This window comes from Lycium ferocissimum, chromosome 6, assembly GCF_029784015.1.
Source record: "Lycium ferocissimum isolate CSIRO_LF1 chromosome 6, AGI_CSIRO_Lferr_CH_V1, whole genome shotgun sequence".
NCBI classification, from domain to species: Eukaryota; Viridiplantae; Streptophyta; class Magnoliopsida; order Solanales; family Solanaceae; genus Lycium; species Lycium ferocissimum.
In genome coordinates, this window is record NC_081347.1 from 10,570,115 (window position 1) to 10,593,750 (window position 23,636).

A 23,636-nucleotide genomic window follows, 5' to 3' on the forward strand; every position below is an offset into this window, starting at 1 on the left:
GATCAACCTCACCCAGATTTGGGGTGTGACATTTGTGGTATTTGATTTGGCCCTTCAACATTTTTTGGTGCGGCATAATTTAGACTTCGTTCAGCAGATTTTACGTTTAAGTTCAGCATATGTGTCATAACATCCATACAAGTTATGCCGGACAAGGCAAAACTTTCAACACTTAACATAATCTGAGAAACGACATAATTTTAGATTTGGCTCGCATATTTTAAGTTTAACTTCGGCATATGTATCAGAAAATCAACACAAATTATGTCGGACAAGGCAAAACTTTTAAAACTCAATATAATGTGAAAAATACTAGAAAACTAATACCGCATAACTTAATTCCTACAGAATTTATGCCGAGTGAGGCAAAAGTTCAGTTTCCAAAGTAAAAGTTTTACAGAAATTATGCCGAACGAAGCAAGTCTGAATATTTTCACTTAAGTAAGTAGCAGGGGCAAAATTAAAAACCACAAATATGAGGGACAACCCCTGATCGAGACCTGCAAAGTACCCACAAGGGTTGGCTGAGTTGGTTGGGTGATCAGTTTCCCACATTGGAGACCTGGGATTGATTCCCCTCACAGCAACCTTCTCATTCAGAGCTCATCGCACATGGCTTGCCTAGTGCGGTTTACATCTCCTGTGTGGTTTGCGAGCTATTGCACAGTGAATAGGTTATCTAGTGCGCACCCAAAGAGTAGCGGCTGTGGGTAGGGGTTGGTAGGGTTCGAGCGGTTATTTTATAAAATTTATACCATACCAATTTTTCGGTTATTTCATTTTGTAGAACCAAAATTAGACTTTTCGAAGCGGTCATATCATGCTTGTTTCTCTTTGGTATAGGTTTGGTTCGGTTAAGTTTCAATTTTTTTTTTTTTTTTTTAAAAAAGAACATCATGTTATATTCACTAGTAAAAGTTAAGACACAATATCATACATACTTTTATAGGACTTTGACAAAAACTCTCTATATATTTTTACTGATTAAAAGGTGATGAATCAAGAAAACATGAAAGACGACAAGAATAGAGATTGATCCCACTATTTTACGGTAGTATAAAATAATGTTAAGCAAAAACAAATATATTTTAGATCACACTAGGGGGAAAAAACAATGAAGATGAGACTCAAGAACTGAGACTATTAGGATTGAGTAGAACTGAGACTATTAGGATTGAGTATCCACTAAGAGAATTTAAAATCATACGAGAGGAAAAATATCTAATACCTTGTAACTTTATACCCAAAATCGTTGGAATACCTTGTAGTAGCTAACTTCGGTTTCTTTTCGAGATGCTAGAACTAATTTAAGTTCAATAGAAGTAATATAATAGGTTTCAGAGTTGGAACTTTAGGTGTTAATTATGTTGCCGGCTTGTAATCATTTTCATCATTGCAAACCCAAGGCGAAAATTTTAATATTTTATTGTATATAAATTTAATATATAAAATATATTTTACATATATATACTTATTCGGTTTGGTTCGGTATTTTTTCGGTTTATTTTTATAAAATTAAAAACCAACCTAATTATTCGATACGGCTATAAATTTATATAAAAACCGTCAGTTTTATTAAAAGAAACCTAAAAATCGATTCGGTACGGTACGTTTCGATTGGTAAGTCGGTTTTTTGAAAACCATTGACACCCCTAGCTGTGGGTTTCACTGGGGTTAAAGAAAAAATAAAAAATGAATTCGTTTGAAGAGCAATCCGTGCAGAAACTAAATAAAATTAGTTTTGTTGTACTTTTCGTTCCAGAACTCCCAGTCACAACACTGAGAGGAAAGAAGTAGTTATTTTGTGTTTTAATCCCAAAACAAAAACAAACAAAAAACCATAGTACTAGAAGAAAATAACTAAAGCTGATATCAGCCCAGTTCTCTTCTCTATATTGAGTAACTCCCTTAACTCCATGAATGCAAGGCAAGCTCAAACTCTGCATTTATTTGATAACACCATTCTAACCCTCATTACAAAATCAACCACTCTTTCCCAAACACAACAAATTCACTCTCATATCATCAAAACTGGCCATTCCAATAATACCCATATCACCAACAAACTCTTATCCCTTTACACCAACTACAATTCCTTTACAAATGCAGAATCTTTACTCAATTCACTTCCAAACCCAAATATCTTCTCTTTTAAACCCCTCATTCATGCTTCCTCAAAATCGAGTCTTTTTAATTACACACTTGTTTTATTTTCAAGATTATTATCTGTACACATTTTACCTGATGTACATTTACTTCCTAGTGCTATTAAAGCTTGTGCTGGATTATCAGCATTTAAAATTGGGAAACAAGTACATGGGTATGGTTTAATAACTGGGTTAGCGTTAGATTCGTTTGTTGAAGCTTCTTTAGTTCATATGTATGTGAAATGTAATGATTTGGGATGTGCACGTAAGGTGTTTGATAAAATGCTTGAACCAGATGTGGTTTCTTGGAGTGCTTTGGTTTCTGGCTATGCGAAACAAGGGGATGTTTTAAATGCTATAATGGTGTTTGATCAAGCTGGGATGTTGGGTATTGACCCGAATTCTGTTTCGTGGAACGGGTTGATCGCGGGGTTTAATCAGAGTGGACGTTATAAAGACGCGGTTTTGATGTTTCGTAGGATGAATTCGGAAGGGTTTAGGAGTGACGGGACGAGTATTTCGAGTGTTCTTCCTGCAATAAGTGACTGGGAGGATATCAAGATGGGTGTTCAAGTTCATTGTCATGTGATTAAAATGGGGTTTGAATGTGATGATTGTATTATTAGCGCGTTAATTGATATGTATGGAAAGTGTAGGTGTACTTCGGAGATGTCACGAGTCTTTGAAGGAGCAGAGGAAATGGATTTGGGTGCTTTTAATGCTTTGGTAGCTGGGCTCTCGAGGAACGGTCTTGTTGAAGAGGCTTTCAAAGTGTTTAAAAAGTTTAAACGCAAAGTGAAGGAATTGAATGTGGTCTCGTGGACTTCGATGATTTCTTCCTGCTCGCAGCATGGGAAAGACCTTGACGCGCTAGAGATTTTCAGAGAAATGCAGTTGGCTATGGTAAAGCCGAACTCTGTAACGATTTCTTGTTTGCTTCCCGCCTGTGGAAATATCGCAGCACTAATACATGGAAAGGCAACACATTGCTTCTCTTTGAGAAATTGTTTTTCAGATGATGTTTATGTCGGTAGTGCATTAATAGATATGTACGCCAATTGTGGAAGAATTGATTTCTCTCGCATTATTTTTGACAGGATGCCAGTACGTAATTTGGTTTGTTGGAATGCAATGACTGGCGGATACGCAATGCACGGAAAGGCTAAGGAGGCTATTGAAATCTTTGACTTAATACAAAGAAGTGGACAGAAACCTGATTATATTAGTTTCACGAGTGTATTATCTGCATGCAGCCAAGCAGGCCTTACAGAACAAGGGCAACATTACTTCGATTCTATGTCTAGAGTTCATGGACTTGAGGCCAGAGTGGAGCACTATGCTTGTATGGTGAGCCTTCTTGGTCGTGCCGGAAAGCTCAAAGAAGCCTATAACATGATTTCCACAATGCCAATTGAACCAGATGGATGTGTCTGGGGTGCTTTACTAAGTTCTTGTAGAACACATCGTAATTTGAGTTTGGGCGAGATTGCTGCTAATAAACTCTTTGAGCTAGAACCTAAGAATCCTGGAAACTACATTCTATTATCCAATATTTATGCTTCTAACAACAGATGGAATGAAGTAGACAGGGTGAGGGACATGATGAAAAATATGGGCTTGAGTAAAAATCCTGGATGTAGTTGGATTGAAATTAAAAACAAAGTGCACATGCTATTAGCAGGAGATGAATTACATCCACAAATGCCACAGATTATGGAAAAGTTGCGAAAATTGAGCATGGACATGAAGAATTCAGGTGTTTCACATGATACGGAATTTGTTTTGCAAGATGTTGAAGAACAGGACAAGGAGTTGATCTTGTGTGGACATAGTGAGAAGTTGGCGGTAGTTTTAGGAATTTTGAACACTAATCCAGGGACTCCTCTAAGAGTCATAAAGAACCTTAGAATTTGTGGGGACTGTCATGTCTTTATCAAATTTACCTCCAGCTTTGAAGGGAGAGAAATATATGTTAGAGACGCAAACCGTTTTCATCACTTCTATGAAGGTGTGTGCTCATGTGGAGATTATTGGTGATCGAGATTTGTAATTTTTTGAGAAGTTCTTCGAGCATTGAGAGTACTCGGAAGCAAGACGTTAGTGAATCAAGACCTGGGGAGGATGCAACAGGACCAGTTGCATTTATACAAAACTGGAGCTGAGCAGCCAGGTTTAACCCCGGTGTCTGAATTTAGCGATCCATGCAGTTGTAATCAGCTTGACTTTCATACTTGTTCAAATCTAATCTCTGATGCCTAATGCACTCTTTGTTCATTGCAAATGAAGAACCTTGATTCGTTAATTGAGAGAGTTGAAAAACCTTGGAATCTATGGGAGCTGCCATGCCTTTCTCAAATTCAGTTCCAGCTAAAAAGGACACAGATTTTTGTTAGAGACAACCATTTTCATCACTTTCTCGATAACATGTGTTTACGGGGATTCTTTGGTGATTCAGTTTTGTAAATTAGTGAAAAAGGTTCTTTGAGCTTTGACAGCACCTGGAAGCTGGATCAGTGAATCCAAAATGTGGGGTGGATGCAACAGCACTGTTGCTTTTATGAGAAATTGGAACTCAGCGTCTTATTCCTAACTTCCAAGCACTTCTAATCACCCAACTTATTTTTCTAGACAAGAACTTATGCAATTTTTTTATAATATTCATAGCACTTGTAGTCAGCCATTTTTCATACTTATCAAAACAAGAAATCTTTTTGTTCAACCTCTGATGCCTAAAGCTGTCTTTAGTTTCCCTTTAGTTAACAACCTTGATTCTTTCCAACTGTTTATTGAGAAAGTTGATAGCTTAAATATGGGGATTAAAAACTTTTTGAGTTTGAGCTTCATTTATTAGTGTAATGCGCACAAGACAAGACATGGAGTTGAAAGTTAAATTCAGCATTGAATTTGGATCTACTAATTAATCTGGTCTTCTTCTGTGTTTCACGTGGGCCTTTCCTTTTTGCACGAGCAAATGCACAGAAACTTTAACTTGATACTCTTGGTCGGATAACTTCCACTGTATGTTAGATTGAATTTGAAGTAAAGGGACCATGTGTCATGAGAATCTTTCAAATGGAGAGAAAGTATTTACAAAAGAAAAAGGGCATAACGTCTCAAATAAAATTACATAATTCATACAGAGAAATGAAAACCAGCTAGAGATATAGATAAATGCACTTTCAACATTTAATTCTTTTAAATCTGAATATAAATATAAACTCTATAAAATAATATATTCTATTTAACTTTTCCAATTCTGGTTATGTGATCTTCTCGTGGTCAATCCCAAAATCCGAATATTAGGAGGAGGATCGCGACAGGTAAATAATTGCCACAGTGGCGTGCGTAGGATTTTATACAAGCAGTGTCGGCCTTTTGTCACAATTCCACTTGTAAGTCATATAAGCCTGAAACTGTGGTGCTTTCAAGGCTTCCGATCCTATTCCAAATTAATATTTAATCCGTATTATTTTTAACCGGTGCCTCATAGTGTAGATATACACATTTCCTCAAATATATTATAAAATCAATTATTTTGTGAAGCTTGTCTGACGACGACCTTAGGGTTGTCTCCGCCACTGGATTACAAATTAACAGCGTAGAAATAGTTGTAATACATATAAGGAATCCTCTCACATTGAAAATCGATCTTGTTTGAACATGCTCAACTAGGAAAAATGTCGTAAAACACGGAAAGTAAAGAGTGATGTGCAAATTGCAATCATATACAGTCGTATAAATGATCACATTTGATTGGGTGATGTGCAATCATATACGGTTGTATGAGATTATATAATAATCATATTTGATAGAAGATGTATGTAGCATATATAGAAGATAAAAATAATACAAAATACCATAGTATGGTTTGGCCTTGTTAGACATAGACTTCCGACTGCGCCGGTGTGCAGGTGTCTCATACTTGTGTTAGGTCCGATGTCTGATAAAAACCCTTTAATTTGGAGAGAAACATGTACAACTTTTTAGGATAAGTGTGAAAATTAAGAACCTCAAGTTTTCGCTAATTATTTTGTAAATGCATGTTATTTAGTATTTAAGAAAATAAATTTGAACAGACAATGAATATAGAAAATTCATGGAAGTTACCAAACTGATTTAGGATAAGCATAAGTTGATTGATTGATGGATCTATTACTTTCCTCTACCTTTAAATACATTGTTTGAACGACGATGTTATCCGGATAGTCAATGTCATTTTCTAGGGAGGAAATATGTACATTGAAAAACATACTTAGTCTGATATTATCATCACATTATTTATATTTATATAATAAACACCTTATACTATTGTTTGAACGAGGATGTTATCCGGATAGTCAATGTCATTTTCTAGGGAGGAAATATGTACATTGAAAAACATACTTAGTCTGATATTATCATCACATTATTTATATTTATATAATAAACACCTTATACTATTGTCCGACGTATAAAATTATAAGCATCAACCAGTATTAAAGTCAAGTACAATATGTATTTACGCTTTTCAAAAGGTAGATATTATGGTAAAAGCGCCATATATACTGAATTGGCATTTCATTTCTCTCAGAACAATTAGTACAATGTTAATCTACATTATTCACTTCCCAAGTGTCACAGATTGCCCAAGTACAGAACACTAGAAAAAAAGGACTAGAAAACACCAGACTACCTAGATTCAGATGCATGAGTTTCAGAGCCTCGCAAGAACGATCGTCGCCACCATATCTGGAATGATTTGCTGAGGTTAGGACATTCAGTACCATGCTTAGAGAAACACTTGAACCAATCCATAAACAGAACATATTGTTCCTTCAAAGGAAGAGTAAGGAGCGCTTGACCCATCGCTTCCTCCAATGCCTTCATGTCTAAACCCTTTCTGCATCTCTGTAACCACCCGAAGTCCAAAAGCATCGGTCTAAACCATGTCTGAAGTAGGCCCGACCTTGCTTCAGAGCGACAATGCATTTTCCCGGTGCCCATTGCTATGAATAACATAGCTGTCACCCGACTAAGCTCGTATCTGACCAATGGAGATGCACATTTATGCATTCCAAGCAACTGACTTTGTCTGGTCCATATATCCACCAAGTCCTCTGCCATCTGGTGATCAAGCAAAATATCAAGCAGCCATATGATGTTGTCAACCTGCTTAGATATGCGCTCAATCAAGGGTCGGTCTTCTTTCTTTACTGATCTTACAGATGGACTCGTTGAAGTTGCCTCCTCAAGCAAACTAACAAGTGAGTTTATACAAGACTGGCATATAGCAAATATATCCACCTTGTTCAAATCAGGGCAATCCTTTTCATACACTGAGCTTTTGCACAGGAGACCTTTGACTAAGGATTTTAGCTCGTTTCTGGAATTGGCATCAACACAGGTGGTAACAGACCAAACAAGCTGCTTAGACAAAGTCTGCTGGGAATCTGTCATATCTAGAGCGTAAAGTCTGGCTGAAATGTCTCTAGCTGTTTCATGATCAAACTTCATTTTATTAAACAAGCTTCTCAATTTCTCTTCCTCTTCCTCAGTCCAAGGAACAGCTTCAAGGTACTTCAAACACGATAAAACACTCCGGTTGAATTTGATTCCAGCTGATACCTAAACATTAACAAGGGTTAGCATGACGCCACCAAGACAAAGTTGAAGATAGGAGCCAGAGAGAGAGAGAGAGAGAAGTCTAATACTAGCCAAACAGCCAGAGGCGTGTTTTATTGTGTGAAAACCAATAGTGAGAGTTCACTACACAATGAACATTTTTCCTTCATGGAAGATGTAAGATAGAATTTCTCTATTCAATAAAAGAGGATCTTCACTGTGTTTACAACAATGTTGTACCTCTCAAAAGATGATGAGGAAAAATGTCGAGGGACAAAAAGCTTAAACTTGGCTACCCAATCGCCATGTAAAACCAAGGTCCAAGGGACAACGAGATCCAAAACTCCAATAGAAAAAAACAAGTTACGAAACAAAGAGGCCCAGTAGAAGCAGGTCCTCTTTCACACTGAATACAGTTAGCGACAGAAATAGCAATCTGCAGTAGTTTTTAGTGCTTCAAAGTCATTCAGCAGAGAAATTAGCCGAATGCAACACTTGACCAGATGACTTATTTGATAGGCATTTAGACAAAGGATGCACATGCATTCTTGGAAGATATGTCAACCAAAAGTATTCATAGGTTTTACTGACCACAAGGCAAAACTTTTTCCTAAATGGCATTTCTTTGCATTTGTTATAAATAATAATTCTAAGTGGGAGAAAATTCTTACAAGTTGTATAAGCTTTTGCTTTGACATTTAGCAAAACAAAGATCCACCCACTTTCAATCCTTTTCTTTCTTTTTGGGCGATCCTAGATGAACAACATTACCAAAATTTGCATAGCTAAACACCGAATAAAGTTTTTTTAGATAACAGAAAATAAAGCAATCTTCTATTTCATAGCCGTTAATCTTATCTGAATTTTTTCCTCTTTTCATTCTTTTTTGATAAGTAATCTTCCTTTGTTCATTAATTCTTTATTCCCTTTGTCTTTTCCTTGTGGAGGGTGAGTGGGTGGGAGGGTTTGTTGTTTATCCTTTGACCATTTTGTTATCCATTTGGTATACTCTATGTCTTGGTAAATGTTTTGAATGAACAGTACACAAACACAATTGAGACTGCATTTAACACGACATAAATGCAATAGCATCATTCTCTTCACTGAATAATGGTCCCTAAATCAGATAATTTTCACCTCTTGCAAAGGTAATAGAGGTCTAATATCGCTCTCACCGAACTATACCAAGAAACAGTGCAATTCGTTTGAAGCAGCTCAATGAAAAACTATCAGATGGACAGGAAGACCGAAATATGGTAGTAACAAGGCCACAAGGAATAAAAGGAGTCATCCTAGAAATGAAATGAAAAAAAATTGTACTTGTATTCCAGGGTATCAAGAAGCTTGTGCTCTTCCCAATGGTACTTTTTTTTTTTTTAGAGAAGTACCATTGGGAAGAGCACAAGCTTCTTGACTTAAAGGATTAGAAAGTTACAAGGCTCTACATCAAAGACAAAAGCTGAGGGTTTTCTGTAGGCAACAATTATGGAGAACAGATTTCCTGCACTATTTTGAAAAGCTCTGGCCATTTCAGGCACCTTATTCTGACCTCCTGAAAGCTACGGAACTACAGATCTTGATGAGATTTTGAAAGATGTGGAAATATCATGAAGATTTTAACCGGATGGGGCGTCCGGCGCCAAAATGGCTTCTTTTTGAAGCTAATAGACAAAAATAGCATGTCTTTTTTTTTTAAATACCAAAATGGGTATTTCGTGGGTTATCCAACGAAATACCCAAAAAATTACTATTCCGGTCCGGTAAAAAAAAAATTAACTGTCCTTGCATTTCGCCACAAGTGCAGCGAAATGCAAAAAAAAAAAAAAAATGTTTGCATTTCGCTACACTTGTGGCGAAATGTAACAAATAATTTTTTTTTTTTGTATTTCGTGCATGTTCCAACGAAATGGGACAAAAATTTATTTTGTTCCATTTCGCTGGTTAAGTAGCGAAATGCCCCTTTATTTTTTTAACAGTTTTTTACGAACCTGTCAACTTTTACCTTAAATTTTATTTTACCTTATCACTATCACGCAGCCGCACCTCTCCATTCTCCATTCTTCCTCGGCCTCTATTCTCATTCTTCCTCTTCTTCCTTTCTCCATTCTTTCTCTTTTTCTACTAAACCTATCACAAGGATTCCTCAACTTTTGCTCCATAATCTTCTTCAAATTGAGGTAATTTATTAATTTTATAACTTTTTACATATATTTTTTGATTTAGTTATTATAAATTAGTTCATATTTATTTTTTTTGATTTATTTATATCTTGTACTTAGTGTAGTAGATATTTTTTATTTTTTTATTTAATTTGTTATAGCTAATTTGCTAGAACTTGCTACTGGTTGTGATATTTTTTATGAGCTTTTCTTCTTTTAGCACAATTAGTATGTTGTCTAGGTTTGTTTTAATGGCTACTTTTTTAACTAGTAGCTTCAACAATCTTTTTAGTATTTTAATTGCAGTTCGTTGACCAATAAACTCTACTAACATTTTTAAAAGCTTTTTTTAACTGAAGCAACAACTGAAATTACCAACTATTGATTAATTAAACTTGTCACTTTTATTTTCTTTATTATAATCTACTACACTAAGTACAAGATATAAATAAATCAAAAAAATAATTATGAACTAATTTATAATGACTAAATCAAAAAATATAGAGTTATAAAATTAATAAATTACCTCAATTTGAAGAAGATTATGGAGCAAAAGTTGAGAAATTCTTGTGATATGATTAGTAGAAAAAGAAAAAGAATGGAGAAAGGAAGAAGAGGAAGAATGGAGAATGGAGAATGGAGGCAGAGGAAGAATGGAGAATGGGGAATGGAGAGGTGCGGTTGCGTGATAGTGATAAGGTAAAATAAAATTTAGGGTAAAAGTTGACAGGTTCAGAAAAACGGTAAAAAAAATAAAAATAAAGGGGCATTTCGCTACTTAACCAGCGAAATAGAACAAAATTTATTTTGTTCCATTTTGTTGGAACATGCACGAAATACGAAATAAAAAAAATTGTTACATTTCGCCACAAGTGTAGCGAAATGCAAACAAATTTTTTTTTTTGGCATTTCGCTGCACTTGTTGCGAAATGCAACGACAATTATTATTATTTTTACCAGACCGGAACAGTAATTTTTGGGGTATTTTGTTGGATAACCCACGAAATACCCATTTTGGTATAACAAAAAAAAAAAAAAAAACAGACATGCTATTTTTGTCTAATAGCTTCAAAAAGAAGCCATTTTGGCGCCGGACTCCAAAGAATGCAGCAAAGCAGACATGTTAGGCAGCAGCATTATATTACACTGAGTAACCGAGGATGCACCACCTAAAGAGCTTATGTAACTTTCGATGGGGCAATAAAAAATTTATTCAAGATTAGAGAAGAGGAGGTTTACTATAGAATTTTACCTATAAAATAATGCTATCCGGCGTACACTTGATTTAAGGAAACAGTCAAACTTCTATTAAGAGCACAGAATCAGCCTTGTCTCGGAATTAGTTTCCGTTAAATCTAGGCTTGGGAATGTGATAGCTCTCTAGTTTCCTTTCAACTACATTGTTTATCCCCAGTAGCATCTATTTAATGTTCTAGCTAGCTGTTGGAATTTGGAAAACACTAAAGTTTCTTTGCCAAATGTATTATACTGCACAGGAAAGAAGTTCCAAAGGACCAGCAGTGCAAGAACTAACCTCTGTAAACTTAACAAACCATGCAATTTCTAATTAGTCAATGTGGTTGCTCCCACCTCAGCAGCTTACCTAATTAGGCTTCATTTAAGTTCTCTACATATTCTTCTATATTTTAAAAACATATGGGTTGTCCCAAATTCTTAGACTAACAAGTACTTATTTAAGAATAACCATGCAATTTCTAATTAGTCTACTGAGATTCGCATGCCTAATTAGTCTTCAAACGTGAACATATGTCGCCAACTTCATCACAAGTTCTCTATAAACTCTCTTCACATCGTTCAAAAACATATGAGAAGTTCCACATTCTCAAATGAACAAGTAATTCATTTAGGAAACACTACCAATACACCCCAATACCTAATAGTCATTTGACAAACATTCAGTTTTTTAGAGTAACTCAACTACCCCCTCTATCCCAAATTAACTAACCTACATTGACTTGCCAAATTAGATCATCAAATTATTCACATTCTATTTCACCTTTTCGCAAACAAAGCTTAATTAGTCAATAACATATTTATCTTAATCCAATAAACAAATTGGGACACTTGACATTATCACATTAATGAAGTACTAATAGCACGAAGATTACCTCAAGCACATCGATAGCGCGATAAGCACCGACCCTTAAAAGTTTCCTAGCAATATCATCCTCAAACATAAGCTCAATCGTATCGCGAAAAACACCCAAATTCTCCACATCAGGCACCTCTATCCTACACAAACCCCTCGAATTTCTCCGATAATGGCCAATCAAATCAGCAAAAACACAACTATTAGTACTAAGTACCTCAGAACTAAGCTCCAACACTAATCCATTACCATTTTTACCCTTCAAATTTAACCTCACATCAAAGATCCCTAAACTACAATCATCCCTAACACTACTAACTTGCTCCTCCTGCTCCTCCTCCTCACAAATTGCCACCTGATTCTTCGGTATCTCATTAACGGGTCGGGTCGGTTCGTCGATCGGAGAGACCCGACCCGGTGAGAGGATCCGACGCGGGTCGATTCGGGTCACAATTCCGGGTCTGTTTTGAGGTGAATAGGGGAAAGAAGAAGATATGGAATTTGATGAAGATTTTGGGGGTATTTCGGGTTTTAAGAAAGATTGGGTTTTTTTGGGCAAACCGGTTGGGTTTTGAACCGGGTTTTCTGGGCTGTGTGGTGGTACAGTGAAAGAACAACACCAAGCACGGCGGTGGTGATGATGTGGCGGCGGTTCACGGCGGCGCGTGTGGTGGTGTGGTTGAGATTTCAGGCGCGTGGGGTCGTGCATTTTGGACAGAATGTGTGTGTGTGTGTAGTTCAAGAACTACACATATAGTTAGTTACACAGTATTGAGTATTATGAGCTTATACTTGTAGAAATGTGAGCACTTTATTTACATTTCTTGGGAAATGGGTATTATTGGCATGTTCTTCTTAGGGCGAAGAATATTAAGTTGAATTGCCAAAAAAAAAAAAGTTTGAGTATTTTGGGGGGTGGTGTTAGAGAGGAGATTCTTGATGCTTTGTGAAGGTGACGGAAAAAGCAAAAACAGTATAGATACTGGCAAACTGAGCTGTTATATAGGTTCTCTTTTTCTTTTCTTTTCACTTGTTCTTCTTTTGAGAAAAATTGACAAAAATGGTCCTTTATCTTTGGTAGTAGGTTTAAAATAGTCCATTAAGGGTTTGTTTGGGTCAAAAACAAGTTATACATGAATTAGTAATGCAACTATTAGTAATATAGGGATTATTTTTTGTTGGGGGTTTAATTCATTGCACTAAAAATGGACACAAAAGATACCATCTAAATAATTATCTATTTTTAAAACAAAAAAGCAATTTATTACAATTATACCCTTGGATGTCTGGTCTTTATAGGTTTCTTGGAACAAAACAAGACTACTTTTGTCATTTTAGTTTTTTATCCATGTATAAGCTAATTATGGATAAGTTATCCCATGATGGTGGTGGTACACCCTTTATTAAATAATTCAATATTAGTTATACATGTCCCAAAATGTCAACTAAACATAGTACAAAATAATACCGCATATAATACCATCACTATTTTATCGAAGACATCTTACCAAACAAGCTCTAAGTATCACCTGAGCAATTTTGATCCTTTTAAGTTTATCAAAAGTGAGAACTTTTGGTCTCTGTTATATATTTACCAAATTCTGATTGTTAAATTTAACTGAAACTTTGAATTTTTTTTACAGAAACACCAAAAATTTCTAGTAAAATTCCAAAAATAGCGACATAAAAAACTAAACAAGACAGAAAAGTGACAGAAATTGCACCTCTAAAACGTTGCATCAGACTCTTGAAATAGACAAAAAATAACATAGATTACAAAAATTATTTCCAAATGTGAGTTCCCGTTAGATATTTTCGATTTTCATAGTTTCGGTTATAAATTTAAAAATCAGAATTTGATAAATGTGTGATGTAGATCAAAAGTGTTCACTATTGGCAAAATTAAAAGACCAAAACTACTCAAGTGATACTTACAGTACTATTTTGAAACTAGTACAAAGTTAAGGGACCATTTTTGTCATTTTCTTTTCTTCTATTAATAGAAAAAGAAAAGGGACGTTCGGATATTTATTTAAGAAAGAAATTTAGAGATCTACTCGACTGCCTTTTGATTTTTATAACCAAGTGGGGAGGTGCATTGATGAGTGGGAAGACTATTTTCTAGTACTATTTTTTATCAATCCAGGATATGACAAATGAATTATTTCGAAGAAAACAAATCCTCCAACAATAAAAAATATTTAAATTGATAAGTATAGCGAGTTTTGATTGTTCAAAGAGGAACATTCTCTCGAAAGTTGGATAAAATTTCGGAAAAACAAATGTTCCGTATATACTTGTACTTGGATTAAAATAAGCATTTGGGAAGCAACTTTCATGAGTAGTCTTTACAAGTTTTATATAAAGTGGAGAATGATAAAAAAATTATTTGTATTATGCGTTTACATCAATATCAATAGATATATGGCATGTATTTGTTAAGTTGATATTATTTCATGTACATACGGGTGTTGACAAATATTTATCATAAAAAAATAGTAGCATAATCTACTCGTAACAATTTTCATAGGGTAAAATATATATTGGGTTTTAGTTTTCTTTGGTATATTAAGTTTTAGTTGTCAAAATCAAAGGTAAATTTTATTTGTTTCCCAATTTTAAAACCAAAGCTAAGTAAATTCTAAAATCGCATGTTATGTTAGATTCAATCTTGTTTAATCAATTGTTTTAAGGTGGTGCTTGCTTTAAAGATTTTGAAAATCTTATTTTGATGAAAGAACAAAAAGTTGCAAAAACTTTTTTATTTTAACCAAATTAAACATCAACAGATAAAAGTTTTACATATTTTCAATTAAAGGGTATATATTTTACCCACCCATAAATACGAAATTAAAAATGAATAAAAAAAAATTAGAAAGGAAAGTATGGTTACTATTTCGATCCTTTTATTTGTTTTAAACACCTATATTAGGAAATCTACACTTTATAGCTTGTGTTAACCATGTGATTTTTTGTCTTGTACAATTCTTGTTTGCCTTTTGTTTTTGGCCTTTACTTTTTCCTCTTCCACTCTTTCTTAGAATACAAAGTTTATGATAGTTTTTCCATTGTGTTCGCTTTATTCCACTGATTTGAACCATAAAGGGTCTTGTATGGTACATTGTAATAATCAGTAACTACATACACCACATTGCACTACTTTTTGTAATGACGCATAATAATATATAATATTACTCTTTGTGACATAAAAAAGTGAGACGAAACTTAAATCAAATAAAAGATCATTAAGACACGAGGAGTAAAATAACATATATAGTGCTTAATACTACGTTTTTTAATCGATTTGACCTATATAATAACTGCATATCACATTGCTTAACTAAACTGTCATGATGGTCCTTATTATATGGCTTATGTTACAATTTCATCTTTGTCACAATTCCTCAGTTAACTTTAATCAAACTCTCCTTTCATTACTAATAACCTTCATAATTTACTCATACTTTTTGCTTTTGTATTGATGAGAATCACACAAGTTCACCGAGTGGCATAAATTCAGTTTGAAGATTGGCAACGATCTAACAATTTGAGTCTTCACAGTACTTATTCTCTTCTCATCTACACCCTCCGTTCACTTTTACTTGTCCACAATAGACTTTGCACACCCCTTAAAAAATAATAAATGAAGTGTTTATTTTACTATAATACTCATATTAATTGTGTGTCTAATCTTAATAGACTTGAAAAATGATTTGAAATAAGTAATTAATGCTAAGGATAAAACAAGAAAAATAAATTGTTTTTCTCTTGATATGCTAAAGTGAACAATAAAGGTAAAAATCTATTTTTAGTATAGTGGACAAGTAAAAGTGAACGGATGGAGTATTTTTTTTTCTAGTAGTCAGGAAGATGAAAATAGGCGTATTACATAAAGTAGGAGAACATGGAGCTTGGTGCATATATAGTTGACACCAGTGTTTCAAAGGCGGAGGCGCGAGGCGGGGCGTTTTACTGAGTATGGAGCGAGGCGTAAGCCCCGAGGCACGGGGCGTAAGCCCCATGGATCTTTAAATTTTTAATTTATAATGTAGTAAAATAGTATAACAACACACAAATTATAAAAATATATTAATAATTTTAAAAAATTAAAAACATGATTAAAGAAAAGCATAGAGAAAAAAAAACTTCTAACATGATTTTACAAGTATAATTAATGCAATGATTTAAAACTTATTATGAGATGCAAATCAACTCTAACATCTTAATTTTCAAACAGTGAAAAATCACAATTTCTTAAAGCATACTACTATCATACTATGATGCAATTTACGTCCCTAAAAGAAAATGATCAATAAACTTTATCATATTATAATTAAAACATCTCATGAATATAAATAAAATTACTTTCAATTGAAAAAATAATAAACTATGATAATTTTGAGACATAGGACAAAAACATGAAGACCAATGTCAAGTAAAGATGTAAAATTCGGCTATGTATTTATTTTTATTTTTTAAATGTTAAGTGACATTCTCTTGCACAGTGTTCTCAAACAGTAAATATGCAATACTACGGTTTGTTATTTGAGTTACTCTCAACTGTCCTATTTCTATAAATGAAGAAAACTATTAAGCAACATTCATTTAATAAAGAAATATGATGGTCAATAATGTAAATTGAGGAATTTAACTCATAATTTATGTAAGAACTCTTAGGCGAGTCCCAAGCATTGAGCGTTAGGCGTGTTTAGGATGTACAGTCGAGGCGCTTAGGGTGTAAGCCTCACAGAACTAAGCCTCATACGTAAGCCCCAAGGCATTTTACCAGTACCCTGCCCCGGGCTGAGTTCCAAAACTGTCTTTTAAAACACTGGCTGACACCATGGTTACTAATTTATGTAAGCTATTAATGTCTGAACACTGATCCACGTGCATGGAAATCATAACAAAAAGTTGTGATTAACATTTGTGTTAGAAAAGAATAACGGGGCAAGAACATCAAATTGTGTACCTTTCAATTGTAGCAGACGTTGTTGATCTTACCATCAAAGAAGTGTGTCCTAAGTCCACTTTGAATCACTAGGAAACAAAGTTGATATCAAAAACTAAATGTCTTCTCAGTTCTCGTGTGTTTGTTGGAGATATTTTATATATCTAATTTTCTGTCAAAGAAGCAGAAAGCGTAACCCAAAGAGAAAGCCTCTACTCCTATTTAAAAGAGGAGTTACGTGGGAAGAGAAGGAGTTACGTGAGAGGAGGTTACTCTCCCACAACTAAGAGGAAAAACTGTAGGGTTGTTTTTCTCCAGATAGCTTCTTTTACTTTTTATCTCTTCCAATGGGCCGGGTCAGTCCACATGAGCAACCCGCCCAGTCCAAAAATTCAACATTTCCCACTTCGCACATGGTGGACTATAACCCAAATCAGTACCATGCAATAACACACAGAATTCATACAGACAAATAGTTCTTGCGACCTGCGAGCATCAAGAGCTATAGAAGAGCTCTACATAGGAATTCAATCACATATGGAAAGAATCCACTATTAAATATAAGGATCCTATTACTCGCAATACCCCAGATACCATTCGCTACTCCAATAGCTAGTTATCCGATCCCGCATCCTCGTAAGAGGCGAACTCGAGTTCATGTTTAACTTTATATCCATAATTACACTTGACACTCTTACGGTAAGTGTAATGGTCAGCCTATGAATACAAGTTAAATTAATAATTTTAATTGTCTTCCCTTTCTATTCGAATCTATTTGTTCCAAATCAACTATTTTCCTAGACATGCACTATATTGCCGGATCACTCATGGCTATTAGTAACTTTTCCATTGAAAAGTTAATGTAACTTTTCGGGGTCTCACACAATGAAGAAGCAGGTATCCATTCTTCCATTAACCCATTAGTCGCTTAGCACACCTGGTATGAAACACGTGCTACAGTGTTCTCACCTTCTAGTGGCGCTTGTGTCACATTCATTTACTCATTCAATATTGTACATATCTTGATCTAGACATCTCTAAATGTCTAACCCGTGCTTCTCTCTTCAATGATCCTCAAATTCATTTTCTTAGAGAAACTCATATCTGGCTCACAAAACAAGTCATAACATAGTGGTTGAACTCATCTCTTCACGTTCCTCGATGTAAGAGGCGATTGCTTGTGTGAGAGAGCTAATCTCGCGACTTGTTCGACACACTTTATCAATAAAATTACATTACCACATGCATATAAGATATGAACATAAATTCAAGAGTCAAATATTGATGAAAATATTATAACAACAAAGTCATTTTACAATATAGAAATATAATCATATCCTACGCAAACCTAGAGCCATAACATGTTTCTCAAACAGGTTTCTAGATATCGTCTTTGTAAAAGGATCAGCTATCATTTCTCATGTAGGTAAGTATTGTAAAGTTACTTCTCCACTTGCTACTGTGTCTCTTACAAAGTTATACTTGATGTCAATGTGTTTGGTTTTGTTGTGATACTTAGGATCCTTTGTGTATGTAATAGCCGCTTGACTATCACAACATAAAATTATTGATCCATGAGAATTCTTTGCTATGCCCAAATGCTAAAAGAATCTTTTTAACCAAACAAGTTCTTGTACTGCAGAGGCACAAGCCACGAACTCAACTTCCATAGTTGAAAGAGCCGTGCAAGTTTGTTTCTTACTTTTCCATGAAATACCACCACTATTAAGTAAGAAAGCATAGCCAAATGTCGATTTTCTATCGTTTCGATCACCACCCCAATCAGCATTTGTATACCCTCTCAAGTGTATATCATTTTCACTATAACATAGTGAATCATCAACAGTTCCTTTCAGGTATCGAAAGATCCTCTTCACAGCTTTCCAATGATCTCTTTCAGTATTGGACTGATACTTGCTAACCAGACCTAAGGCATAACAAATGTCCGGATGAGTACACATCATAGCGTACATCAAGCTCCCGACAACACTAGAATATGAAACTCGAGACATGTCTTCTTTTTCTTTTTCAGTCTCTGGACACATTTCAAGGCTTAAAGTCTCACCTCTTGCTATAGAAGTATCCATGGGTTTGCAACTATTCATTCGGAAGCGTTCCAAAATTTTCTTTATATAAGTTTCTTGATATAGACTCAAAAACTTCTTGGAATGATCTCTTTGGATTTTAACACCCAATAAATAGTCTACTTCACCCATGTCTTTCATGTCAAGTGACTTTGAAAGCCATGACTTGATAGTTTTGACATACTCCAAATTATTTTCGGCTAATAAAATATCATCCACGTAAAGGGAAAGAATTACAAACACTCCATTGGACTTCTTCACATAGATGCAATGGTCTTCATCGATCATGGTAAAATCATATCATATCACCTTTTTGTGAAATCTCAAATATTACTGCCTTGAAGACTGCTTTAGGCCATAAATAGATCTTTTTAATTTGTAGATCTTTTCTTGGCCTTTAACGATGAAACCTACAGGTTGTTCCATGTAAATTTCCTCGTTTAGTTCTCCATTGAGAAAAACTGTCTTCATGTCCTTTTGGTGTAACTCTAGATCCAAACGTGCAATAATAGCCAAAAGTAAGCAAATTGAGGTAAACTTCACAATTGGTGAAAAGGTTTCCTCATAATCTATTCTAGCTTGTTAGGTAAAACCTTTTACGACCAATCGTGTCTTGTATCTTTCTATTGACCCGTCCCCCTTGCGTTTAACTTTGAGAACCCATTTGTTCTTAATAGCTTTACGCCCAAAAGGAAGGTCAACCAGATCCCAGACTTTGTTAGTTCTCATGGACTCCAATTCTTCTTTCATTACTTTCATCTAATCATCTTTTCCAAGGCTTGTCAAAGCCTCAGTAACAGAATTAGGCTCATCTAATTCTATGAGAGATACTAAGAAAATGTAATCCTCTATCTCGTATGATCGTTTAGGTATACCTTTTCTAGTACTCTTACGCAATTGAAGTTCAGATTTTTCAATAGGATTTTGGGATTCAAAACTCCCATTTGGATCAAGAAACGATCCTTGATCTATTTGACTATCAAACATGTCTGAAGACATTGTCTGATCATCTGAATTCAATATTTCGTAAAGAGCCTCTCCTTCCTTTATTTCGTCATTTTTTGGAAAATCATTTTCTAGAAATGTGACATATCGTGATTCAATTTTAGTTATACTTCCATCTTCTAATTCAGCAATGAACACATACCCTTTGGAGTGTTCGGAGTATCTTATAAATATACATTTCTTCACTTTTGGACTCAATTTTCTAAACTTACCAAAACGATCTTTTACATATGCAGCACAACCCCAAGGTCGTAGATCATTCAGGTTTGGTTTATGACCAGTCCATAGCTCATAGAGAGTGGAAGTAACTGACTTAGAAGGCATTTTATTCCGTATGTAGGCCGCAGTCAACAACGTATCTCCCCAGAAGGAGATAGGTAAATTTGCCCGCTCCATCATGGATATTGTCATGTCCAATAATGTTCTATTCCTTCTTTCTGCTACGCCATTCTATTGAGTTGCGTAAGGAGTAGTTAACTGTCTCGTAATGCCTTTTTCAATACATAATTCTTCAAACTGTTTTGATAAATATTCACGACCTCCATTGGTTCTTAAAATCTTTATACTTTTATCTAATTGATTCTCAACTTCATTCATATATCTTCTAAAGCATTCAAGTGCTCAGATTTATGAGAAATCAAATAGACATAACCAAAGCACATGAAATCATCAATAAATGTAATGAAATATAAAGCACCAGACCTTGCCCTCACATTCATTGGACCACGGATATCAGAATGGATTAATTACAATGGGAAATCTGCTCTCTTAGCCTTCCCAAATGGTTTAAATGTAATCTTTCCGACAAGATAATTTTCACCAGTTAGCATTTCAATTTTGGAGAAAGGACCTAAATGTCCTTCCTTTGCCAATCTATTCATACGGTCTTGCAGTATGTGACCTAATCTTGCATGTCATGTAATAACATCAACATCACTGTTACTAGACTAACATGTCATTACACAACGGTCAACATAATAGTCATCAGTTGAAGGATTACAATCTAAAACGATAAAACCATCATAAAGAAGTCAAAACCATAAAAAAACATTGTCTTGAGTAATTCTAACACCATTGCATCTAAACTTTAAATCGAAACCAAGATCTGGAAGAACAGACACAGATACTAAGTTACGTCGGATCTCTGGAGCATATAGGACGTCATGCAACATCAAAGATCGGCCACCACGCAAGTCCATTTTGCAAGTGCCTATTCCTTTGACTTCAAGCTTTGCATTATTTCCTACATATATCCACCTTGATTCAGGTGAGACTCGAAACTCCACAAACGCTTCTCGATCACGACTTACATGGTCGGTGGCCCCTGAGTCTACAATCTACACAGGATAAGATTCAGTTAGTAAAGCGATCTTGCTAGAAACATATGTAGCACTTAGAGATGCGTTTTGAAATGCTACCTTTTTCGGCTTGGGATACTCATGAGCAAAATGCCCTGGAATATGGCAGGTGTAGCATTTCATCTCACTCTTATCTTTCTTCTTGAAAAAACATTTTCCCTTCTTGGGGATTTGGCTTGTTCCTTTTCTTAGAGGATCCTTCTCCGATCTCCTTGCCTTCCCGTCATTTTTTCAATTCTTCTTGCGCTTGAAGCCTGAAGACTTTGTACCACTTGATTCTGCCGCATCAGCATTAGATACAGTTTTAGCAGCACCAAGCTGCTCGTCTTCAAGCTCGACATGATAGGCAATATCAGAAAAAGTTTTGATGCTATCATTATGGGCTAAATTAACCTTCGAATGTTCCCACTATTGGGAAGAGACCGGATCCTTTGCTGAACACTCTTTGCTCATCAGAGAGAACATGACCGACACTTTTGAGTTGAGTAATCATGTTAAACATCACCCTAAGGTGTTGCTTGATATTGTGATCATGACGCTTCTTGTAAGTGTCAAATTTGATAATCAGTTGTCTAAGGCAGGTCACAGTAGTACCCCTATAAGTCTCTCGTAAGTGTGCCCACATAGCATGAGCAGTAGGGTATTCTTCACATTCGTGAATGAGATCATCAACAACAGAACTCACAATAATTCCACGAGCAGTGAAATCTTTCTTTTCCACGCATTGTAAGCTTTGAGATATCCTCTGTGTTGAGCAGTATTACCCTCTCACGCATTGTAAGCTTTGAGATATCCTCTGTGTTGAGCAGTATTACCCTCTTCTGGGTGAACCAAAACATGGTTAATACCTTCCAAAGCATCTTGCTTTTCCAGTACATACCACATCTTACGACTCCAGATGTCGTAATTCTCACCGTTCAGTTTCTCACCCTTGTTTAGATCAGCAATGATTCTCTTAGATGCTATATCTGTTAAATGAGACATTTAAGCAAGTTTTTTACTCATCAATATTTACTTTAACAAATTTATGTATGTGATATTCACACTCAAGCAAATTCATTCCCATAAATGACTTCACATTTAGTGTAAAATCGAAAGGTCACAAAGTTTCCGATCATCATCTACAGTCTAAACGTTAATCAAAAATGAAAACATTTCAATTATGTCCCAACCCATTTAAAATAAATAAATAAATAAACGGGATATAAAAGAAAGTTAAACAACATAATTCCATATATTGAAAAGATTGACAATGCAAATTACAAGTTCATAAGGACATGTCTCTCCCACTTGGCTTCAAGTATTCGAACATACAACTCAAAAGGTTGACTTGGCCAAACCTCGTGATAAATATCAATTAAAGTACTACCCCAAGGTTCTCGGAGGGAATCTACTAAAATTGGAAAAGCATCCCAATCCGTGATTACAATAAAATTAGCAAGTTCATCTCGTTTCAACAGGAAAAGTCCAAAATGTTCAGGCACTGAAGCATTAGGAGACATCTTAAAAGCGTTAAACTCTTTGAATTTCTTCTTTTCTTCCCTTCGTATAACCCTTTGATCCCTTAGTAGATTTTGTGTTGCCCTCGGGATATTATTCCTTATGACTTCACGTCCTCGGGAATATGTCCTACGATGATGTACTCTTCTACATTGTTCCCTTGCTCGATTTCGGGAATTCCCGCTTGGAGTACTTCAAGCTTGTCCCAGTCCAGCCATGTCTAAAACAAGAACAATGAAACAATAAGAATGGACATACCATTCAATATGACAACATATGCTACATTACTCGTAGAAGACAAAATTACGTTTAAGGATCATATACCAATATATATATGTATTATTTATTTAACAAAACTTCAACACTTCATAACTCACTCGTTTTTAATCCATTTAACATCCATAATATATCAACGGAGAGCTTGTAACGAATAGATTCCGAAAATATATACCGCACATTGTAATTCTTAATAAGTAATTTCCAGAAATCAAATTACAGAATACAGTTTTTCAAAAAACTGTCACAATTTTCGGCTAATCTTCAAAAAATCATAACTCACGCGTTTTAAATATGTTTTTAATGCGTAATATATAAACGGAAAGCTTGTAACGAGTAGATTCTGAAAATATAAGATTCATGCCAAAATCTCATATATGTGATACACTAAAATCAATTTTCAGTCCGTAAAAATAAAATAAAAAATGATTGAGATACAACAAGC

At 35.0% G+C, this 23,636-nt stretch overlaps 3 protein-coding genes across 3 annotated transcripts; 1 reads left to right on the forward strand and 2 right to left on the reverse strand.

Moving 5' to 3' along the window:
- Positions 1-1,782: 1,782 nt before the first annotated feature.
- On the forward strand, positions 1,783-5,040 carry LOC132059295 (pentatricopeptide repeat-containing protein At1g20230). Its single transcript, XM_059451877.1, has one exon. The coding sequence runs from the start codon at positions 1,917-1,919 to the stop codon at positions 4,182-4,184; it is 2,268 nt and encodes a 755-aa protein (XP_059307860.1). The 5' UTR covers positions 1,783-1,916; the 3' UTR covers positions 4,185-5,040.
- Positions 5,041-6,668: 1,628 nt separating this feature from the next.
- On the reverse strand, positions 6,669-12,910 carry LOC132059296 (BTB/POZ domain-containing protein At2g13690). Its single transcript, XM_059451878.1, has 2 exons — positions 12,037-12,910; positions 6,669-7,751 (listed from the first exon to the last, which is right to left on the reverse strand). Exons 1-2 carry the CDS (start codon positions 12,724-12,726, stop codon positions 6,816-6,818), a joined length of 1,626 nt encoding a protein of 541 aa, XP_059307861.1. The 5' UTR covers positions 12,727-12,910; the 3' UTR covers positions 6,669-6,815.
- Positions 12,911-21,088: 8,178 nt separating this feature from the next.
- Positions 21,089-21,538, reverse strand: LOC132061088 (uncharacterized). The gene is made up of 2 exons (XM_059453960.1): positions 21,476-21,538; positions 21,089-21,394 (listed from the first exon to the last, which is right to left on the reverse strand). The coding sequence occupies exons 1-2, from the start codon at positions 21,536-21,538 to the stop codon at positions 21,089-21,091; spliced, it is 369 nt and encodes a 122-aa protein (XP_059309943.1).
- Between the last annotated feature and the right edge of the window lie 2,098 nt (positions 21,539-23,636).

Coding starts and splice junctions, on each gene's coding strand:
- LOC132061088 (XM_059453960.1), bottom strand. CDS start 21,538: ATGAAATGCTACACCTGCCATATTCCAGGGCATTTTGCTCATGAGTAT. Junction 21,395..21,475: donor AGTATCCCAAGCCGAAAAAG/GTAGCATTTCAA, acceptor TATCCTGTGTAG/ATTGTAGACTCAGGGGCCAC.
- LOC132059295 (XM_059451877.1), top strand. CDS start 1,917: ATGAATGCAAGGCAAGCTCAAACTCTGCATTTATTTGATAACACCATT.
- LOC132059296 (XM_059451878.1), bottom strand. CDS start 12,726: ATGCACGACCCCACGCGCCTGAAATCTCAACCACACCACCACACGCGC. Junction 7,752..12,036: donor GCGCTATCGATGTGCTTGAG/GTAATCTTCGTG, acceptor GTTAATGTTTAG/GTATCAGCTGGAATCAAATT.